Below are 17,672 nucleotides of genomic sequence, written 5' to 3'. Positions count from 1 at the left end.
AGAATTCTTGAACAGTGGCAACAAAGCCAATGACCAGGATCATGAGTATAACACTGGCTGATAAGAACAAAGTGGTGCACTTTTCACCAAGGGGTTAAAGTGTGTGTGTGTGTGTGTGTGTGTGTGTGTGTTACACGCGCAAGGGGTGAACACAAATGTTAGCCCTGCTCAGGGAGCTGGGGGGAAAGGGCGTCTTAGCATGCTCTTGACATAGAAACAGAAACCAAAGGGCACTTGTTAGAGGAATGACAGCATGTCCCATAGAGCCAAGGACACCAGTGTTTTATCTCCTTGGCAAGGGGTCAGCGGACGGTGTGCTTGGGTCTCTCTGGCCCTTGGAGGGCACTGCGTCCCCAGCTCACACTGCCCACAACCACTCCTCCCACCAATACACGCCTAACAGCCCACTTACTTTGTAGCTTCTTGCTGCAGCTCCTCTATCTGTTTCTTAAGTGCCTCGTTGGCCTCTGTGAGAGCGACCATCTGCTCTTTATCGAACTGCAAAGTCTTCAGACGAAGGGAAGCAACAAAGTGAGGTGTGCAAAACCCCTTTACAGCTCAAGTCCATGATCTGCCTCATGGGAACTGTGCCCTTTCAGGGCTGCCCTGGAGGCCAAGAGGCTTGCCTTTTTTTTTTTTTGTAAATAACAATTTTGTTTCTATTTTAATTTTTTTTTTTTGAGAGGGCAACTCTCATATTTATTGATCAAATGGTTGTTAACAAGAATAAAATTCTGTATAGGGGACTCAATGTACAATCATTAATCCACCCCAAGCCTAATTCTCAACAGTCTCCAATCTTCTGAAGCATAACAAACAAGTTCTTACATGGTGAACAAATTCTTACATAGTGAATAAGCTCTTACATGGTAAACAGTGCAAGGGCAGTCATCACAGAAACTTTTGGTTTTGATCACGCATTATGAACTATAAACAATCAGGTCAAATATGAATATTCGTTTGATTTTTATACTTGATTTATATGTGAATCCCACATTTCTCCCTTATTATTATTATTATTTTTAATAAAATGATGAAGTGGTAGGTAGATGCAAGATAAAGGAAGAAAACATAGTTTAGTGCTGTGAGGCTTGCCTTTTTATAAATGATCACTTTATAAAGGTCCAGTGTCCCCAGCTGCATGTGTCCAGAGTTGGACAGACCCCAGGAAAAGCACTGCTGGAGTGAGCTGGGAACCACTGTCAGAGTGCCCCTGCCCTCCCGCCTCACTGGCTGCCTCTCCAGTCCCAGGATGCTCGGGCACTCACACTGCACACCTTCACGCACACATATGCTCTCCTGGCCATTTCTCCCACCTGTGCACTCCCAGCTCCAGCATCTGTTCCTACAGCTCCTCCTGCCAATCTGGATTCCACCTGGCCCCCTTGGGAATTTCAAACATCACCTATTGATGGAGCCCTTAGTCTAACAGCCTGCCCACCACCACCCCAAGCTTACTGCTCATCCCTCCATTTCAAGCCACAGGAGAAGCTCTGCACTGAAGTCTCTCTCCCCTGCCCCTCGGGAGTCCAGCCACCATCATCTCATCAAGTTCCCGGGCTCACCTCCCTGACCTCAGGGACCTCCACCCAAGCACAAGATCCATCGCAAGGCCCACTGCACTAAGACTTCCAGTCCGAACCAGCTGCTGCAGTGGGACTGACCCGGCCGCACCTTCCTCATGCATATAGCACAGAATGCCCTGCCATCCCTCAACCTAGGAGACTCCCTGGCAGCTGAGTCTCCTGTGGCTGGCAGCTCCAAGGAAGCCTGCCTCAACAGGATGGGAGCCTCTCCTTCTCCCCTCCACCCCCGGAGAGCACCACAAACCACTCGCCCCAGACCTGTAAGTGCGCCTCCATCTGGTCTCGCTCCTGCTGCACTGATTGCAGATGCCCTTCAAGATCTGCGATCTGCTGATGGACCCGGGACACATCCTTTTGTAAGCGTGAATGCTCTATCTCTGTGGACCTCTTCTCTCCCTGAAGCTGAAGTACCTCCTGCCTCAGCTCCTTCACCTCTGTGTCGAGCCGCTTCTTTGTGGCCTTCAGTTCACTAGTGAGCTGGTCTTTGGAGGAGGCATCCCGCCGGTAGGCCTCCACCATCACCTGCTCAAAAGATGGAAGCTGCAGCCAGCACAGGGTCAACTGGCTTAAACAGAAACACTCACCACTTCTCTGAGGCTTAACTGTTTATGGGCTAAAGATAACATACATCACCAGATCCAAGGTACCAGTCACTGAGACACGCTGCTGTTTTGTGCTTCTGAGCAGGTCTTAGAGATGCTTGGAGCATCTGAGCCACTGCTGGGAGCCTTAGCTTTCCACCTTCTCTGGGGAGCCTGGAGACTCTGCCCTTCTGCTGCACTGCCTGGTTTCTCACAGGGACCCCCTGGCTCATACCTCATCAGTAAAGATCCCTCCCTCAGGGTCATCCTGCCTCAGATCCTGGCGCCGAGTGACACCTTGCACTCATTCTTCCAGCCCAGAAACATGAGCTTTACTAACACGAGACCTGTGCCATGCCCTTTGGCCTATACATGTCTCATCCATGCTGGACTGCAGTGTATTTTTTCACAACCATGTTTACTGTCAGCCTCTGTGGTAGCAGCGCACACTCTCTGGCATGATCAAGGGGCATGATTTGCGTGATCAGGGATGCCAACCCACTGAAAATGTACCCTAACTCTGGAGGTGTTAATGGGATGAGCAAGGATGGCATAGAACTAGTGAAGTGCCTCCAAAAACTGACGGTGTCTCCATGTCACCCTCCTCTGGATTAGTTTTGTCCTAGTGAAGTGATCATAGCACAAGGAACTTTTTTCAAACACTTGCTTCACATAAAGAATAACATGCTTTTACCTTTTGTTGAAGAAACTGGTCCTTTATTTTCTGAGTCTGCTTTCTAAGACTGGCAGTCTCCTGCTGCAGTTGCTCCACCTATAAGGGACATGCACATATTACATGGGGTCCAAGTGTGCAGACTACACTGTTGGTTTTAGTCAACAGGGTGGCTCTCTGTCCCGTGTTAAGGAAACAGCTTTTAGGGTTAGAAAGACCTTCCCAGTGAAGATAGGAATGCTGCCACTCCTCCCTCCCTGCTCCACCTGCAGGATAATAATCTTATTCCAAAGTGTAACTACCAGTGACTTTGTTAACAACACATACAAAATTTAAACATGCTAAATAAGGCCTAGTACCACACCAAATGTCTCTTTCAGAGTTTTCAAGTGTCAACTATCTCTCTTCTCTAGCTAACAGTCAATAAAATCAATTTGTCAAGAGAATTCACACAACTCCAAATGATTCCCCTACTGCATCAGTGACTTGCCTTAGCTACTGCCATAGAAAGTAATTTAGGAATAGTCAGGGTTTGTTGGGAGAACACGGCCTCCTTTCACTTTACCTTCCAAAGGGGAAATGTGTTACTGATTCCTGTTGTCCTTGATGCTCAAGGGGGGGCGTTCCCTGACACCAACTCTCCTCCTTCACACCCTCAGCTTTTCTGTTCTACCTGTATGACTTTCAAAGCCCCAAATGTAGCTCGGTTTCCCAGTCCTACACCCCCAGCTGCCAATGCAGCACTGGAAACATGCCCCCAGCTAGCCCTGGGCCCTGCTCTGGAGGCATTCTCCTCCGTTTACAAGACAAGGTGTTCAGAGAAAGGACCAAACAATCAGCATTTTCTTGCATGTATGATTCTGACTCATAACAGATGGCAGCAAACCACGTTACCTGGTTAGACTTGATGGCTAATTCTTGTCTCAACTGTTCTAAAGTTTCTGATGTTCCCTCGGAACCTTCTTCCAAGCTTTTTGCTCCTGTATCAAATTCTTCCCTGCCACTCTTGGCTGCTTGTAGAGCCACCTCTAAGACAATCTTCTCATTCTGCAGGAAGCAGATTGCCTCGTCCCTGGAGGCAGCCTCCCCCTGCAGCAACTCCAGCCTGGCCTGCAGCTCGTCACAGTGCACCTGCAGGCCATTCAGGGACTGCTCCTTGGCCTGCAAAGTCTCCTGTGCAGTGGTGAGCTGCTTCAACAGGTCCAGGTGCTCCTGCTGCAAAGCCTCCAGCTGCTGGTCTCGCTGATGCAAAGTCAACGTCACCTGGAAAAAAAGAGCCAGATTCAACATGACTGCTCCCAAATGAAAACACCATTCTGCTCCAGGACTTCACCCATGTTCTCTGTTCAGCTTTTAAACAATTTGGATGGACATTCTGGAGGCTGTATGTAAGTTCTGGTGCAGAAGAACATGAGCAGAAGTAAACCCCTTGCCAGGTCTGGTGATGTGATGGACAGGCCAGCACCAATGTGTACACTGAGGCCAGCCATGCAAGGACAGCTGCGTGGCACCTGGGGGCATCCAGGGAGGCCGCTGCTAGAGCTTGCCTGCTCTAACTGCTGCTCCAGGGCTGTTGCGGAGGCTGCCATCTGCTGTAGCTGCTCCTTCTCATCCTCGAACTCCTCCAACCTCCTCTGCAGGTCCTCCTCCACCATTGTCTTCGCCTCCTGAATCTGCACAAAGGCTGCTTCCTGGTCCAACATATCTGCCTAGGTCCAGAAGAACAGAGTTTTTTTAAAAAGCATGATAAATAGCTAAAGGGGGAAAAGAAATTTGTGAAAATGTTTGCTATTTTGATCTTTGTGATGGTTACATGAGTGTATATATGTTGTCAAAAATTCACTGAGCCGCATACTAAGATTTGTGCATTTTACTCTATGTACCTCAATTAAAAAAATGAGTAATTAAAATATAAAAATAAAATGAAGGACTATAAAGTATGAACTACTTTTAAATGTAAAAATAAATAAGTAAAAAGCAGAATGACCTGAGAGCCACAGCAAACTGAGCACAGAAACGTGTCCCTGGGGAGAGGCTCCTGTTGACATTGCTGTCCTCACTCCACAAACGGAGGAGCCAAGGGCCACAGGGATGGAAGGCTAGTGACCTCCCGAAGCCCAGAGGATAGGCAGCCCTCCTTTCCTCCACCCATGTTCCCTCTGCTGCCCCTCACGCCTGGCCAAAAGGAGAAGCAGGCACAGCCCAGTTTTGAGATCTCATGTAAAGTGATGAATTGAGCCTCCGTGGCTGCCTCTCAAGTCCCTACTTTTGAAGTGTGACCCTTGGGACATTCTCTTTCACAAGATTATCTCTTGGTACCACACGGTAAAACCAGAGACCAGAGGTCATGAGACAAAAGTGGCATTCCTGATGTTTTGACTGTGCAGTAAGGCCCAATGTCTAGGTATGTTTCTTTTGAGTCATTTATAACTTAACATTATTCAGTCTCTGACATTGAGCCCTGGAAGCACATCTGATGTGACATGATTCTCTTCCATCACCCACATTACACATGAGGACAAAGGGACACATGGAAAGGTGGGGAGACAGGGACCACACTTGCCCCAAGACGTGACTTACACAACTACAGGGGGTTGATGCAGTCAGCAAAGCACTGTGGGGTCACACCCCGAAGTTGCGTGCCTTTTTCCTTCTTTACTTTTCCCAATAGCCTGTTATGTAGGTACTATTATCCTCATTTTATAAAAAAGTGAATGAGGCTTGGAGAGATTAAAAAACTGTCAGAGGGTCTCACAGCTAAAAAGAGAATAGGTTAGAGCTTTTGCATCGCATCCCCACGGAAAAATCTGCCAAAGCAGCCAGCTGTAATCTTAGCTAGGACTACATGGTAATGCAGTTGAGTGCTCAGACAAGAAAATGCTCATTACAATGGGCTCTGAAAGCTCGTAGACACAACACATTCAATGTCTCCCTCCCTGCACTCTCTGCCCAGCACCTGCACAAGTGCTAGGCCCAGGCAGCTTGGAGACAGCCCTGCTGCCACTGACAACTCAGAGGTGAGCGTGATGAACTTTGATGTGTGGGAGCAATGGGTTCCCTAGGACTCAGATTTCTGCAGTCTCTCAAAAGAGTATTTTCAAGACATATGTATGTGTATATACAACACTGTTTTTGTAAATGTACATCCGTACTTGCATATTTTCTTAACCTGTTTCCAAAAAGACACCCCCCCACCCCCCAAAAAAAGCCAACACTCCAAAGGCAGGGCAGCCTGGCCCTCACCTCGATGCCCTGCAGCTGGACAGCAATGCGCTCCTTCTCTTTGATGGACCTATGCTGCGTTTCAGTCAGCTGGTGGGACAGGGACACGTTCTCAAGCTTCAGGTGCTCCAGGAGGCCTGCCTGGGTCATCTGTCCAACCTTCAAAGAAAAACATCACAAGGCAGAAAGTCCCTAGGTTTTCAGACACACCAGCTTGTCCCTGTGACTGCTCAGTGAGGGTCTCTACCCAGCAATGACCTTCAAGGGGTGCCCCCAGGACCCCTCCACACAAGGCCTCACTGCCCCACCCCTGCCAGCCACTATGTCACTTGGGCTACATGGTTCTCTGTGCCTAAGAGGGACAGGCTGGCAGCCCAGAAGTCAGTGATCATTGCCCCTGAGACTACAGTTAGTGGCAAAACCTACACAAAAGCCCCACTGCAGGTACAGCTATGAGCCTTCAAGGTAGGACCTCATCTGGACAGCAGGGACAGATGCCCATCAAATGAACTGACAGATTGACCAGATACATTTCAAGCCATGCCTTCTCAGGGCCTGACTGTCCTGGATGCTCACCAGGCTGATCCTGGCCATTTCCAGGAGGTGGTACTGGCAATCCAGCCCCAGGACTGACCCAGGCTGTCACATCAGCCCTCCTCTGACCAACCATGTCCTCAAGAAAAGGAGCTCAGCTTACAGTACTCCCATACCCGGCCCCCAGAGGAGCAGTCAGGAAAGAGAAGTCCAGGGCACATGGGTCTGTGTCCAGACCTTCAACAACATTACTTCCAGGTAATAGCCCCAGACTCACAAGATGTCAGACATGACCAGAACTTGTGAGTTTCAGGATCTAAATGGAAGACACCTGGGACAAGGGAAGACACAGTTTACTGGGATTGTTTTAAGGCAATGGAAGAGTAAAGACTGGCATTCCCCTCCCTACCAAATATTCCTGGAGACACTTCTGTGTTACTGGGAAAATAGGAAGAAAATAAATTAAAAACCCTAACTAAGGAATCTGAACCTGGACTTTAAAGGTATTTGAAAAAAGCAGTTACGGTACTCAAACTGCCACGCCCTTGGATGTTTCCTCTATTTTTGTCTTCCAAATTCCATTTTTGACTTATATCAGGATATATAAATCTGGCTTCTTTAAATATTTTAGGCCTCACATAAATACACTGTGGTTTCATAATTGCATTAAGTTGACCACGATTTATTTCCCAGTATGTTGTAAGTAGAACAAATGCTTATTGCTATGGTCCTTTAGCTTACAAAAATATGTAAGAAAAATTAAAGAAAATTTCTATTTGGTATATTTGTAGATATTAGGTTTTAAGAAAAGGAGTGTTTGGGGGAATTAGCATTTTACATCTTCTACTTGAGAAATAAAGTTAACTAATCTACAGTATTTTATCTGGACAAAAAAAGAGAAAAAAGATAGAGAAGGAACAAAACCCTAAATTCAGAAAGAAGGCCGAACCTAACCATGGCAACACTCAGAGTGGTCTCCTGAATCAGGTCAGGGCTGGAGTTCAGCTTGTGCATGACACAGCTTATGTCAGCAGCCAGCCTGTGCCCTGGGGACCTCCAGAGCACATGTGGCCCAGAGAGAGAAGCCTCTTAGCACAGGGCTGAGCCCTAGTGGCACTCTGCATGGTTGGGCCGACACATGCTTCCACCTATGCAGAATCAGAGGCTAACATGCCTGTTCCCCTAACGAAAAGGAAAGAAACATTCCTACAGGATGTCCACAATGGGAAGATCTGGTGATCCAGCAGATGGAGAAAGGAGATGCTCCAGCCAGGAAGGTGACCTGAGCAGGTCAGAACCAACACCACAGGAGGGTGGTGGCCAGGGTGGGAAGCCAGGGCAAAGGTCCTGAGACCCTGGCAGATGTGGATTTCAAAGCTGGGTTCAAACAATGAAAAGGAGCCCTCCAGGGGGACATGAGACTTCCTAATCAGTGCTAGGAACAGAAAGTTCCAGAGAAGGGGTTTTAGAATTAAAGATGCCCATGTGGAAGCTGTAAGATTCCCTGTGTCAGAAGGTCATGGAAGGCGGCTGCTGTACAGAATGGGATGTGGGCTGTAAGAGTGGTTAGCAGACATTTTTAAAGGATTTATGAAACCTAAACACGAAGGTCTTTTTAATTTAGGGAAAAAGCAACTGTTCCATAGATATGGAGCATGACCTACCTGGCATATCAGGGGCCATACCTGGATGTGGGCCATCTCACCCTGCAGTCTGACCCGGGCCTCCTGGGCCAGGGCAAGCTGCTGCTGGTACCACTGCCGGACATTCTGCAGAGATGAGATTTCAGCCTGGGATGCCTTCAGCTTGCTGGTCAGTGCTGCGCGCTCCAGCTGCACCTGTTGTAGCTGGCTCTGCAAGGCCACCATCTGTTGTCGCAGGTCATGTACTGAAAGCAAGCAAGCACAGCAGCTCAGATCACCTGCCGCAAACAGAAGAGCCTGCTGCTCTGCAGACATCCATACCAAAGTCAGGTTCTCTGCAGAGCAGGAAACAGCCGATCCTTGCTATTCACAGGAGTGATGTTCTATAAAGTCATGTGGACACTGCAATCTTGGAGACTGAACCATGGCTCCTGGAGGACATACATGGATTAAGTTCTGGTAACAACCTTTTCTCAACTGATCAACATATGGTTTGTTATTTTTCTGTTTAAAGACACCTGACTTGATTCAGTAACACCAAGCAAACAGCCAACAGCCCCGTAACACCTGAATGAAGCTTACCTAACACATGTATTTTCTCCAAAAAAACACATCAGGCTTCTTGCACTTGAGAACACCAGACAGTGTTTGGGGTTCATTGTAAGTACCAAATAATCCAAAATGCAATAAGATAGCACTAAATAAACCACAAAAGGGCACTTGTTTACATTTTGAGAGACTCCAGTCTTTCATGGCTCTACGCCTGCTCCCAAGGGCCGTAGGAGCACTGTTGAGTTGAGTTGCTGGTCTGGGTTCAAGCTGATGCAAGTGAGGAAGAAAATTCAGTTAGGGGACCTGCAGACACTGAGAACCAACTGTGTGTCCACAAAGCCACTGGGGATGCTGTGGCTCCAGCCCTTAAGTGGCCTGCCGACGTCTGTGCACCATCAACAAACAGGAATGGGATCATGTTGCTAATTCCGCACTAAAGCCTGCTGGTTTGCTGACCCAGTCACCTCTTAACACTGATGAGGGTAGGGCAGGAAGAGGGAGGACACAGGAAGTCACAGCCAGAAGCAATATAAACAAAACTGGCCAAATACTTTAAAATTAAAATGAAATCTGGTATTTAAGAAAACATGTATCATTCTAAAGACAGTTTCCAAAAATCAAAAAAAACAAAACAAAAAAACCCAAACATGATAGTTCAAGAAGATCCATGGCTCCTTATCTGAAATTTTTGGGGCCATGTATGTTTCTAGGTTCAGAATGTTGGGCTCTTAGAAATGGAACAGAGGTATCACTCTACAGCCCAAACCCAACACACAGCTCACGTAAGTGACGAGTGGCATGTGGTGTCCGTGTGTGCTGTGACCCGGGGGCTGCAGCCTTGTGTGAGTGAGGGCAGTTCTGCTTTCAATGAGCTCTGGTCAGGTAATCACCTGACCAGAGTTACAAAATTCTTTTGGTGTTCAGAACTTCTATGGATTTTATAATTTTCTTAAGGGACTGAGTATATTAAATACTAAAAGACCAACAGTCTACTATTTTGTTTCTTAGCTGGTGTTTTCTTTTTTCTAGGATGAGGCTAAAGCCTCTGTGACAGCAGTCTGTCACTTTTTTTTTATGTCATCGGATCTGAAACCTAGTCTCAGAGCCTTATGGCAATGACTCCAGGCTGACAGACACGGTTCTTCACAGCAGTCCATGCAGCTGCTCCCATTGCTCAGACAGCCCAGAGCTCTCAAGAACTCATCTCTCCAGTCTGGCTGGGGTCTAAGATCTGGCCAGTAGGGTGTCCCTCAGGCTCTGATCTTTAGCCTCGCATCCCCACTCCCTGTCAGCCAACACTGAGATACAAGGCAGACCAGTCTTCTAGGTGACCAGCTGGGTGTGGAGTGTTGACTCTGGGGATGGAGCACTCGCCCCCCAGGATGAGAAGACAGCATAAGCAAAGGGCCACCCACATAGGTTCCCCGTGCATGGCCTGTCACCAAGGTTCCCTTGATTCTACTGTTCCCTTTGTCTGTCACATGACAGGTGATTCCCACAGGGATCCTTATGGACCAAAGACTGAACTTAAGGTAGGAAAAAATACAAATTTACTAATCAACATATAAGTGCTGCCCTTAAATATTTTAAATAGAATCTGCAATGCTGTGGAATAAGCCGGCAGCTACAGCACCCTAAACAGTGGACTCTGGAGGCAGAATGAGTGGGAAGGATTACTAACTGTCAAGGGCCAAACCCATTTATGAGACTAAAGCAATTCCTCTTGGTGCATGCAGAAATGAGTTCCACAGCTCAACTAAAAACATACCTACTTTAGAAAAGTGGACACCTCATGTATAAATCAAAACGGAAGGCACCCCTGCTGCCGGCATATTAATGTGACAACAGGTCAGCCTCAGAGCAGAGGAGAGGAACCTCACCACTGGGCCACAACTCCCTAGGGAGCACCTGGAGGAGGGAGGCCCAGGAAAACACTCTGGGGACCACTCACCCGTGTTGTCCTTACTGAGGATGCTCCTCTGCATCTCTTCTACTTTGGCCATCAGTCTCTGGTATTGCTCCTCGGCCACCTGCAAGTCGCTGTTGGAGGACGCTAGGCTGGCATTCTTGGCGTCCAGCATGTTCTGCAGGTCAGTCATTGCTCGCTCCAGGTCCCAGCATGACTGCTTCAAGGTGTCCACCTCTGCACTGAGCGAGTCCTGCCTCTGCTGGCTGGTGTGGCTGTGCTGTGCGTGTGCCTGCAACCTCGTGCTCAGCGCAGCAAGCTGAGCCTGCAGCTCTGCCTTCTCTTTAAGTGCCTGAAAAGACCCACAAACAGTCACACACACTGACTTTCAGGATAACGAGTCACTCTCACACTGTATATTTGTGGCTGCTGAAACAGATCAGTGACACAAAGAAAGGTGTCTGACAGGTAAGCTTTACGGCAAAACACCATGTTTTTCAGTCAGTCACTTTAGCATGACAGTTACCCAGAGGGTGGCAGATTCCCCAAAGGGGAATTGCCCAAGAGATAGAGGGACAACAGTAGGGACTGCCCATTTTCTGCACAGCCACACCTTAGCAGGGCAGCCTTCCAGAACTGTGCAAGCAGCCATTCAAAGCAAGGATGACGGAAAACATAAAAAGTGCACACACGCACACACACGCACACACACACACAAAGGGTGCCAAGAGTGCTGAAGAATCCCTAAAGGTTGAAGAACAATCAGATTCAGATATGGGGAAAATGAAATCCAGAGAACACGTCTGTGGGGAAAGGCTGCTAGGCAAGGAGCAGCCTGAGGCTCTGTCCAACACTGGCTAGCAGGACCACAGGGACCAGTGTCCAATAGGATAAAGCATGGCATACAAGGAAGCCAGGGGCAGCAGAGAATGTCCACAACGATGAACAAAGGGCATGTGCCCCCATTCACCCATCAGCACGTCCTGCTCATCTGAAAATCTATCAGGGTGTGAATGGGAATTCCAAAGGCAAGGTGAGCAGACAACTGCATATCAACACATGTTAGGAGAAAACCAACATTAGAAGGACAAACAACAAATTCAACTGACAAGGAAAAACACCCAAAGCAATGGAATTAACTGAGCAAATGCAATGAGATTTTGCAATTAGTGGCATCAGTATCTCCACAGACACACCAGTAAAGCATCACATGTTTAATAACCCACAAAAATCTTGGTTTGGACAGAACCGGAGAACAACACATCAGTACCCTAGGGGGATAAGCAGGTAGAGTAAAAGTAAAAGCAAGCTCAGGTGTTTTTTTTTTGGTATCATTAATATACAATTACACAAGCAACGCTGTGGTTACTAGATTCCCCCCATCATCAAGTCCCCACCACATACCCCATTACAATCACTGTCCATCAGCATAGTAAGATGTTACAGAGTCACTACTTGTCTTCTCTGTGCTATACTGCCTTCCCCATGCCCCACCCCCCTACATTATGTGTGCTAATAGTAATGCCCCCTTTTTCCCTTATTCCTCCCTTCCCACCCATCCTCCCCAGTCCCTTTCCCTTTGGTAACTGTTAGTCCATTCTTGGGTTCTGTGAGTCGGCTGCTGTTTTGTTCCTTCAGTTTTTCTTTGTTCTTATACTCCACATATGAGTGAAATCATTTGATACTTGTCTTTTTCTGCCTGGTTTATTTCACTGACCATAATACCCTCTAGCTCCACCCATGTTGTTGCAAATGGTAGGATTTGTTTTCTTCTTATGTCTGAATAATATTCCATTGTGTATATGTACCACATCTTCTTTATCCATTCATCTACTGATGTACACTTAGGTTGCTTCCATTTCTTGGCTATTGTAAATAGTCCTGTGATAAACATAGGGGTGCATATGTCTTTTTCAAACTGGGCTCCTTCATTCTTAGGGTAAATTCCTAAGAGTGGAATTCCTGGGTCAAATGGTATTTCTATTTTTAGTTTTTTGAGGAACCTCCATACTGGTTTCCACAATGGTTGAGCTGATTTACATTCCCACCAGCAGTGCAGGAGGGTTCCCCTTTTTTCACATCCTTGCCAACATTAGATATTGTCTGTCTTTTGGATGTTGGCCATCCTAACTGGTGTGAGGTGGTATCTCACTGAGGTTTAATTTGCATTTCTCTGATGACTAGTGATGTGGAGCATCTTTTCATGTGCCTGTTGACCATCTGAATTTCTTCTTTGGAAAAATGTCTGTTCAGATCCTCTGTCCATTTTTTAATTGGATTATTTGCTTTTTGTTTGTTGAGGTGCATGAGCTTTGTATATTTTGGATGTCAACCCCTTATCGGATGTCTTTTAAGAATATATTCTCCCATACTGTAGGATGCCTTTTTGTTCTACTGATGGTGTCCTTTGCTGTACAAAAGTTTTTCAGCTTGATATAGTCCCACTTGTTCATTTTTGCTTTTGTTTCCCTTGCCCATGGAGATATCTTCATGAAGAAGTTGTCCATGTTTATATTCAAGAGTTTTTCCTATGTTTACTTCTAAGAGTTTTATGGTTTCATGACTTACATTCATGTCTTCGATCCACTTTGAGTTTACTTTTGTATATGGAGTTAGACAGTAACCCAGTTTCATTCTCTTACATGTAGCTGTCCAGTATTCTGTTCCACTGGTCTATGGGTCTGTTCTTATCCCAGTACCAAATTGTCTTGATTACTGTGGCTTTGTAGTAGAGCTTGAAGTTGGGAAGCGAGATCCCCCCAGCTTTATTCTTCCTTCTCAGGATTGATTTGGCTATTCAGGGTCTTTTGTGGTTCCACATGAATTTTAGAACTATTTGTTCCAGTTTGTTAAAGAATGCTGTTGGTAGTTTGATAGGAATTGCATTGAATCCATAGATTGCTTTAGGCAGGATGGCCATTTTGACAATATTAATTCTTCCTACCCAAGAGCATGGGATGCAAGCTCAGGTTTTTAGCTGGTTCACGGGGTTGGACATTCAGATAAAGTGACAATGCAGTTGATGAAGTTATATTCCCAAATGGGATGGGGTGAGAATTGTGTGCAATTGAACTTAACCTTGAAATTTCACAATCACCTCTTCTGTTGACATAGCTTTATGTACACAAAGCATTGGTCTGTGCCCCATGACTGTACAAAAAAACCATGTCAAACATGAAAGTACATTGGGCACAGAAAGCGGTTCTCAGCCTGAGTGGCTCCCCTACACCGTGCATGAGCACAACACTCCCTCCAGGCTGTGGTGTCACACCTGTGTGCCTGTGTGTGTCTGCTGCTCTCCATAGCATGGAGTCAAATTTAACTGAACTGATTTACTCTAATTGAGGATAGGAAATCTCAAAATTAAGGAAGGGATGGAAAACGATTTTCAGGCATTTTATCATTCAGCATTTTTACACTAACCAGATAAAGAAAACTTCACATCTGAAAAAGCAGAACCCATAGTCAAAGGTATTAAAGGGGCAAACATGACCATTTTACCATGCCAGAAAAAGTGAAATCCACGCTAAGAATTGAACCATTATGGATTGCTAGGTATCCAACAGCAGAGCCAGGAAAGTCTTGGCAGCCCCTGCTAGAGACACAGGGAGAAGCTGAGCTGTGCAGTTAGAGTAGAACACTCACACCTCTTTCTGAGGCTGACAAACCAAGGAAACAAATATATGAGCCCAAGGAAGACTTGGCAGTTGCTGCCACTGACCACAAAGCTCATTCTTAAACACACAAAGGCTGGTACCCAATGAATAGGAATCGCACAGTTGCACATCCTTTTCTGACACGGTGCACAAACACACTGTCAGGCCTCCATTACCTGACCCGCCTCCAGCGTTAATGCCTCTAGCTGTCCCTCTAGTCTCGTTTTCTCCTTAAGAACCTGCAGCATTTCATCATGAGCTTCAGCAGCAGAGCTTTCCATGGATGTGCTGGAGGAAGAAAGCACAAGGGTCAAGCAGTGGGGTCCCTACACTAGTCCATGTTCCCCACATTTCATGCACTCCTGCTACACTCCCCAAGTTTTAAAAAATAAATAGGAAGATTTAAGTGAAGAGCTAAAGTGCTACCAAGAAACACTCCCACCCACAGCTGGGCATGTTCAGCCACCAAGTGGTCAGACTCTCTTTATGGAAATGAGAGTCCAGGTAAGTATCTTTGCAGTTGCAAGAATAGCTAAATACTGGAACACTGGAATATAGGATATCTTTATATTGCAGACTACTACTGATTAGCTCTAATTCCATTTCTTACAAAGCAATAGAGTTGTGTATAAATGAAATGTTGCAGACTGAGCTGGAATCAGGAGAAACCATACTGGCCGCAGCTGTCCCACCTGCTGCAGATGCTGTCTGTCCGGCTCCGTGTCTCCCCGTTGACCTGCTGGTCCTGGTCTTGCTGTTCAGCTGCTGCAGCCTGGAGGACATCTGTGATGGAGGGGAAGTGGCCCAGGGCACTAGCAGCAATCTCCTGGCCATTGACCATGTAAGTGGCTTCCCGCATGTCCATGGTATTTGCCAAAAGTCCACGCGCCCCACGGGTGGAGATGCTGCTATAGGAGGAGCTGTCGCTCTCGTTCCCATCAGCCTCAGACACATTGTCCCCCATCAGGGATGCGATCTCCAGGCAGTCATCAGCCTCAGGACACAGGCTGACCTCAGACACCACTGACATCACACTGTTTCGGTTCTGCTTCAGGGATGCCCTGGCAGAGTCTGCAGCTGGAACAGTTCGACCAGAATTCCCAGTGTCTGAGTCTTCAGTTCTGTAATCAGCCAGAGACCGAATCTTGCTTGATTTGGAACTCTGTTTCTCCTTAGGCTGTGCTAGGAGCCCTAAGCTGCCCACCTTTGGCCCCCGAGGGACACTAGTGCGCAGGAAGGAATATTCCTTTGTCATAGCCACAGTACTGGCCCTTGGTAAGGTCTCTGGGTTCAACATGAGCTCAGGATCAAGTGTGCTAAAAAGTCTTGTTTTAGTTGCAGGTTGACTGGACTAAGAAGGAAACAAAAGTAAAAATTATTTTGGAAAATGACAAGCACCATTTAAAATCTGTCATCCGGAAAGGCTGAACCAATTACATTCCTTCCACAGATAAAGAGAGCTCCCTCCCACTGCACCAGTTCTGAAACAGACTTCTACCCTTCACAGCGATACCACCTCCGAGTCATGTTTTAACTGACCAGTCAAAGCACAAGCCTTTAATAACTTTGACTTGATAATATTTTAGAACATTGATTAGGGCAAGTCCTTCCTCACCATACCTCCTTTACAAAGTTTTCCTGGCTATTCTCCCATGTTTATCCCTAGGTAAACTTGAAAATTTTCTACAAGTTAGAAAAAAGGTTCTGTTGAGTTAGATCTATCTTAAATTTACAGTTACTTAGAGGATAATGAACTGTCTCCCTATCTGCAAAGGAAGTTATATAGTGTTTTTCCAGGTTCTACAGCTCTTTTACTGCCATTTTAACTCCTAGATATTTTATCATTTTGTTATTATAAATATTACCTTTCCCCATCATTTTATAATTGGACATGTTCAGACAACTATTGATTTTTCATATTTGTATTTTAAATTGACAATTTTCTGAACCCTATTTTAATGATTTTGTTTTTATAAAAATACATTTTTTTCGGTTGGTTCTGTAGTCTCCTAAGATATTACCAATACCTGCAAATCAACAGTAACGTTCCTCCTCTTTTTCAATATTTGTATATCTTACTTCTTTTTCTTATATTTTATCACGTTAGCTAGAATTTCCCAAATTGCCTTGAATAAGCTGGGGCTGAATGAAGGAGACACTACTCGTCAACATGGCTCTTATGCACGGACAGTCATTCAATCTTATGTGATTCTACAAAGTCAGTACAATCCCAACAGAATTATCACAAAGTGGTGCTGGGATGCAGCTAGGAGAGAGAATGGGGAAGAATCCCTAGAAAAGAGTAAGTGGTGTGGGGTAGTGAATGGACTGGACCCTCCAGATACCAACATATGCCTCCAAGCTACAGTAATTAGATACACTCAGAACCAGAAAATCAGCAGACAGGCTGGTGACACAGCATGCAGCCCAGAACTCAGCCCAAGTACAGGTGGGATTTTTAGAGATTTAAGAAGCATCACAATAAGGTGGCATGATGCACTGTGCTTCCATCAGTTTGAGAGAAAGTCATCTTACCGTGGACTAAGGGAGCACCCTTCCACTTAAACTAACAGTTTTATATATACATTATGTAATTTTTAAAGATGTGAAATAATGCTTCCAAAATTGACATTTTATATTGAAATCCTGACACATTAATTGCCTAATGTTGGGTGGTGCAGCCTCTGGGAGGCAGTGCGTGGACAGACCATGCCATGTGGATGCTGTCTGGTCCACATCTTGACTCTGCCACTTTACTGCTGAGTGACCTCCAGCAATTTCCTTACCCATCTAAGCCTCAGTTTCCTCTTCCAAAATGTCACTTGTTTCACATGATTGTTTTAACGTTTGTATTATACGAAGTCCATGGGGAATTTAACACCATGTCTAGCACATAGTAATTAATGATTACCAACCATTACTCTAACATTTTCTGGTGGGCCATCTGGATAGACCCCAGGAACCTCTGTTAGCTCACAACCTGGTGCCAGCTCCTCCAGGTCATTTACATTGGCTTTGGAGCAGCAACACCCACACAGCCATGGTTCCCTTTGGGAACATAAAAATGGCCAACCCTGATGGGGACTCATCATTATTAAATCATTCACTGAAAACATTTTGAAAAGTTAAATTTTCATTTTAAATTCTTTGAATTTTTCAAGTCCACAGAAAAACTAAATGAAATGTGAAATCCATCTTCATACCTCCTTGCCTAGGGTCACTTTATGTGACTAAAAAGTCTGCTTTCGTTAGCACCTTAACAAGAGTTCTATACCTGAAAAAAACTGATTTTAGCATATCACATGGACATCCTTCTTAA

The 17,672-nt window shown here is 45.9% G+C and overlaps 1 protein-coding gene across 1 annotated transcript in view; it reads right to left on the bottom strand.

Annotated features, from left to right (window-relative positions):
• GOLGA3 (golgin A3) overlaps positions 1 to 17,672 on the bottom strand; it is a 41,080-nt gene that overhangs the window by 12,166 nt on the left and 11,242 nt on the right. Inside the window, exons 5-14 of the mRNA XM_036921929.2 lie at positions 15,046 to 15,704; positions 14,530 to 14,641; positions 10,743 to 11,049; positions 8,282 to 8,484; positions 6,084 to 6,221; positions 4,388 to 4,549; positions 3,735 to 4,103; positions 2,862 to 2,939; positions 1,845 to 2,108; positions 413 to 507 (exon numbers count right to left, since the gene is read on the bottom strand). Of these exons, the coding sequence (XP_036777824.2) occupies positions 413 to 507; positions 1,845 to 2,108; positions 2,862 to 2,939; positions 3,735 to 4,103; positions 4,388 to 4,549; positions 6,084 to 6,221; positions 8,282 to 8,484; positions 10,743 to 11,049; positions 14,530 to 14,641; positions 15,046 to 15,704 (2,387 nt within the window). The remainder of the gene's footprint in view (positions 1 to 412; positions 508 to 1,844; positions 2,109 to 2,861; positions 2,940 to 3,734; positions 4,104 to 4,387; positions 4,550 to 6,083; positions 6,222 to 8,281; positions 8,485 to 10,742; positions 11,050 to 14,529; positions 14,642 to 15,045; positions 15,705 to 17,672) is intronic.

This window comes from Manis pentadactyla, chromosome 14 (assembly GCF_030020395.1).
Source record: "Manis pentadactyla isolate mManPen7 chromosome 14, mManPen7.hap1, whole genome shotgun sequence".
In the NCBI taxonomy this organism is placed as follows: domain Eukaryota; kingdom Metazoa; phylum Chordata; class Mammalia; order Pholidota; family Manidae; genus Manis; species Manis pentadactyla.
The sequence above is the reverse complement of the archived record's forward strand: the minus strand, read 5'-3'. Positions and strand labels throughout refer to the sequence as shown.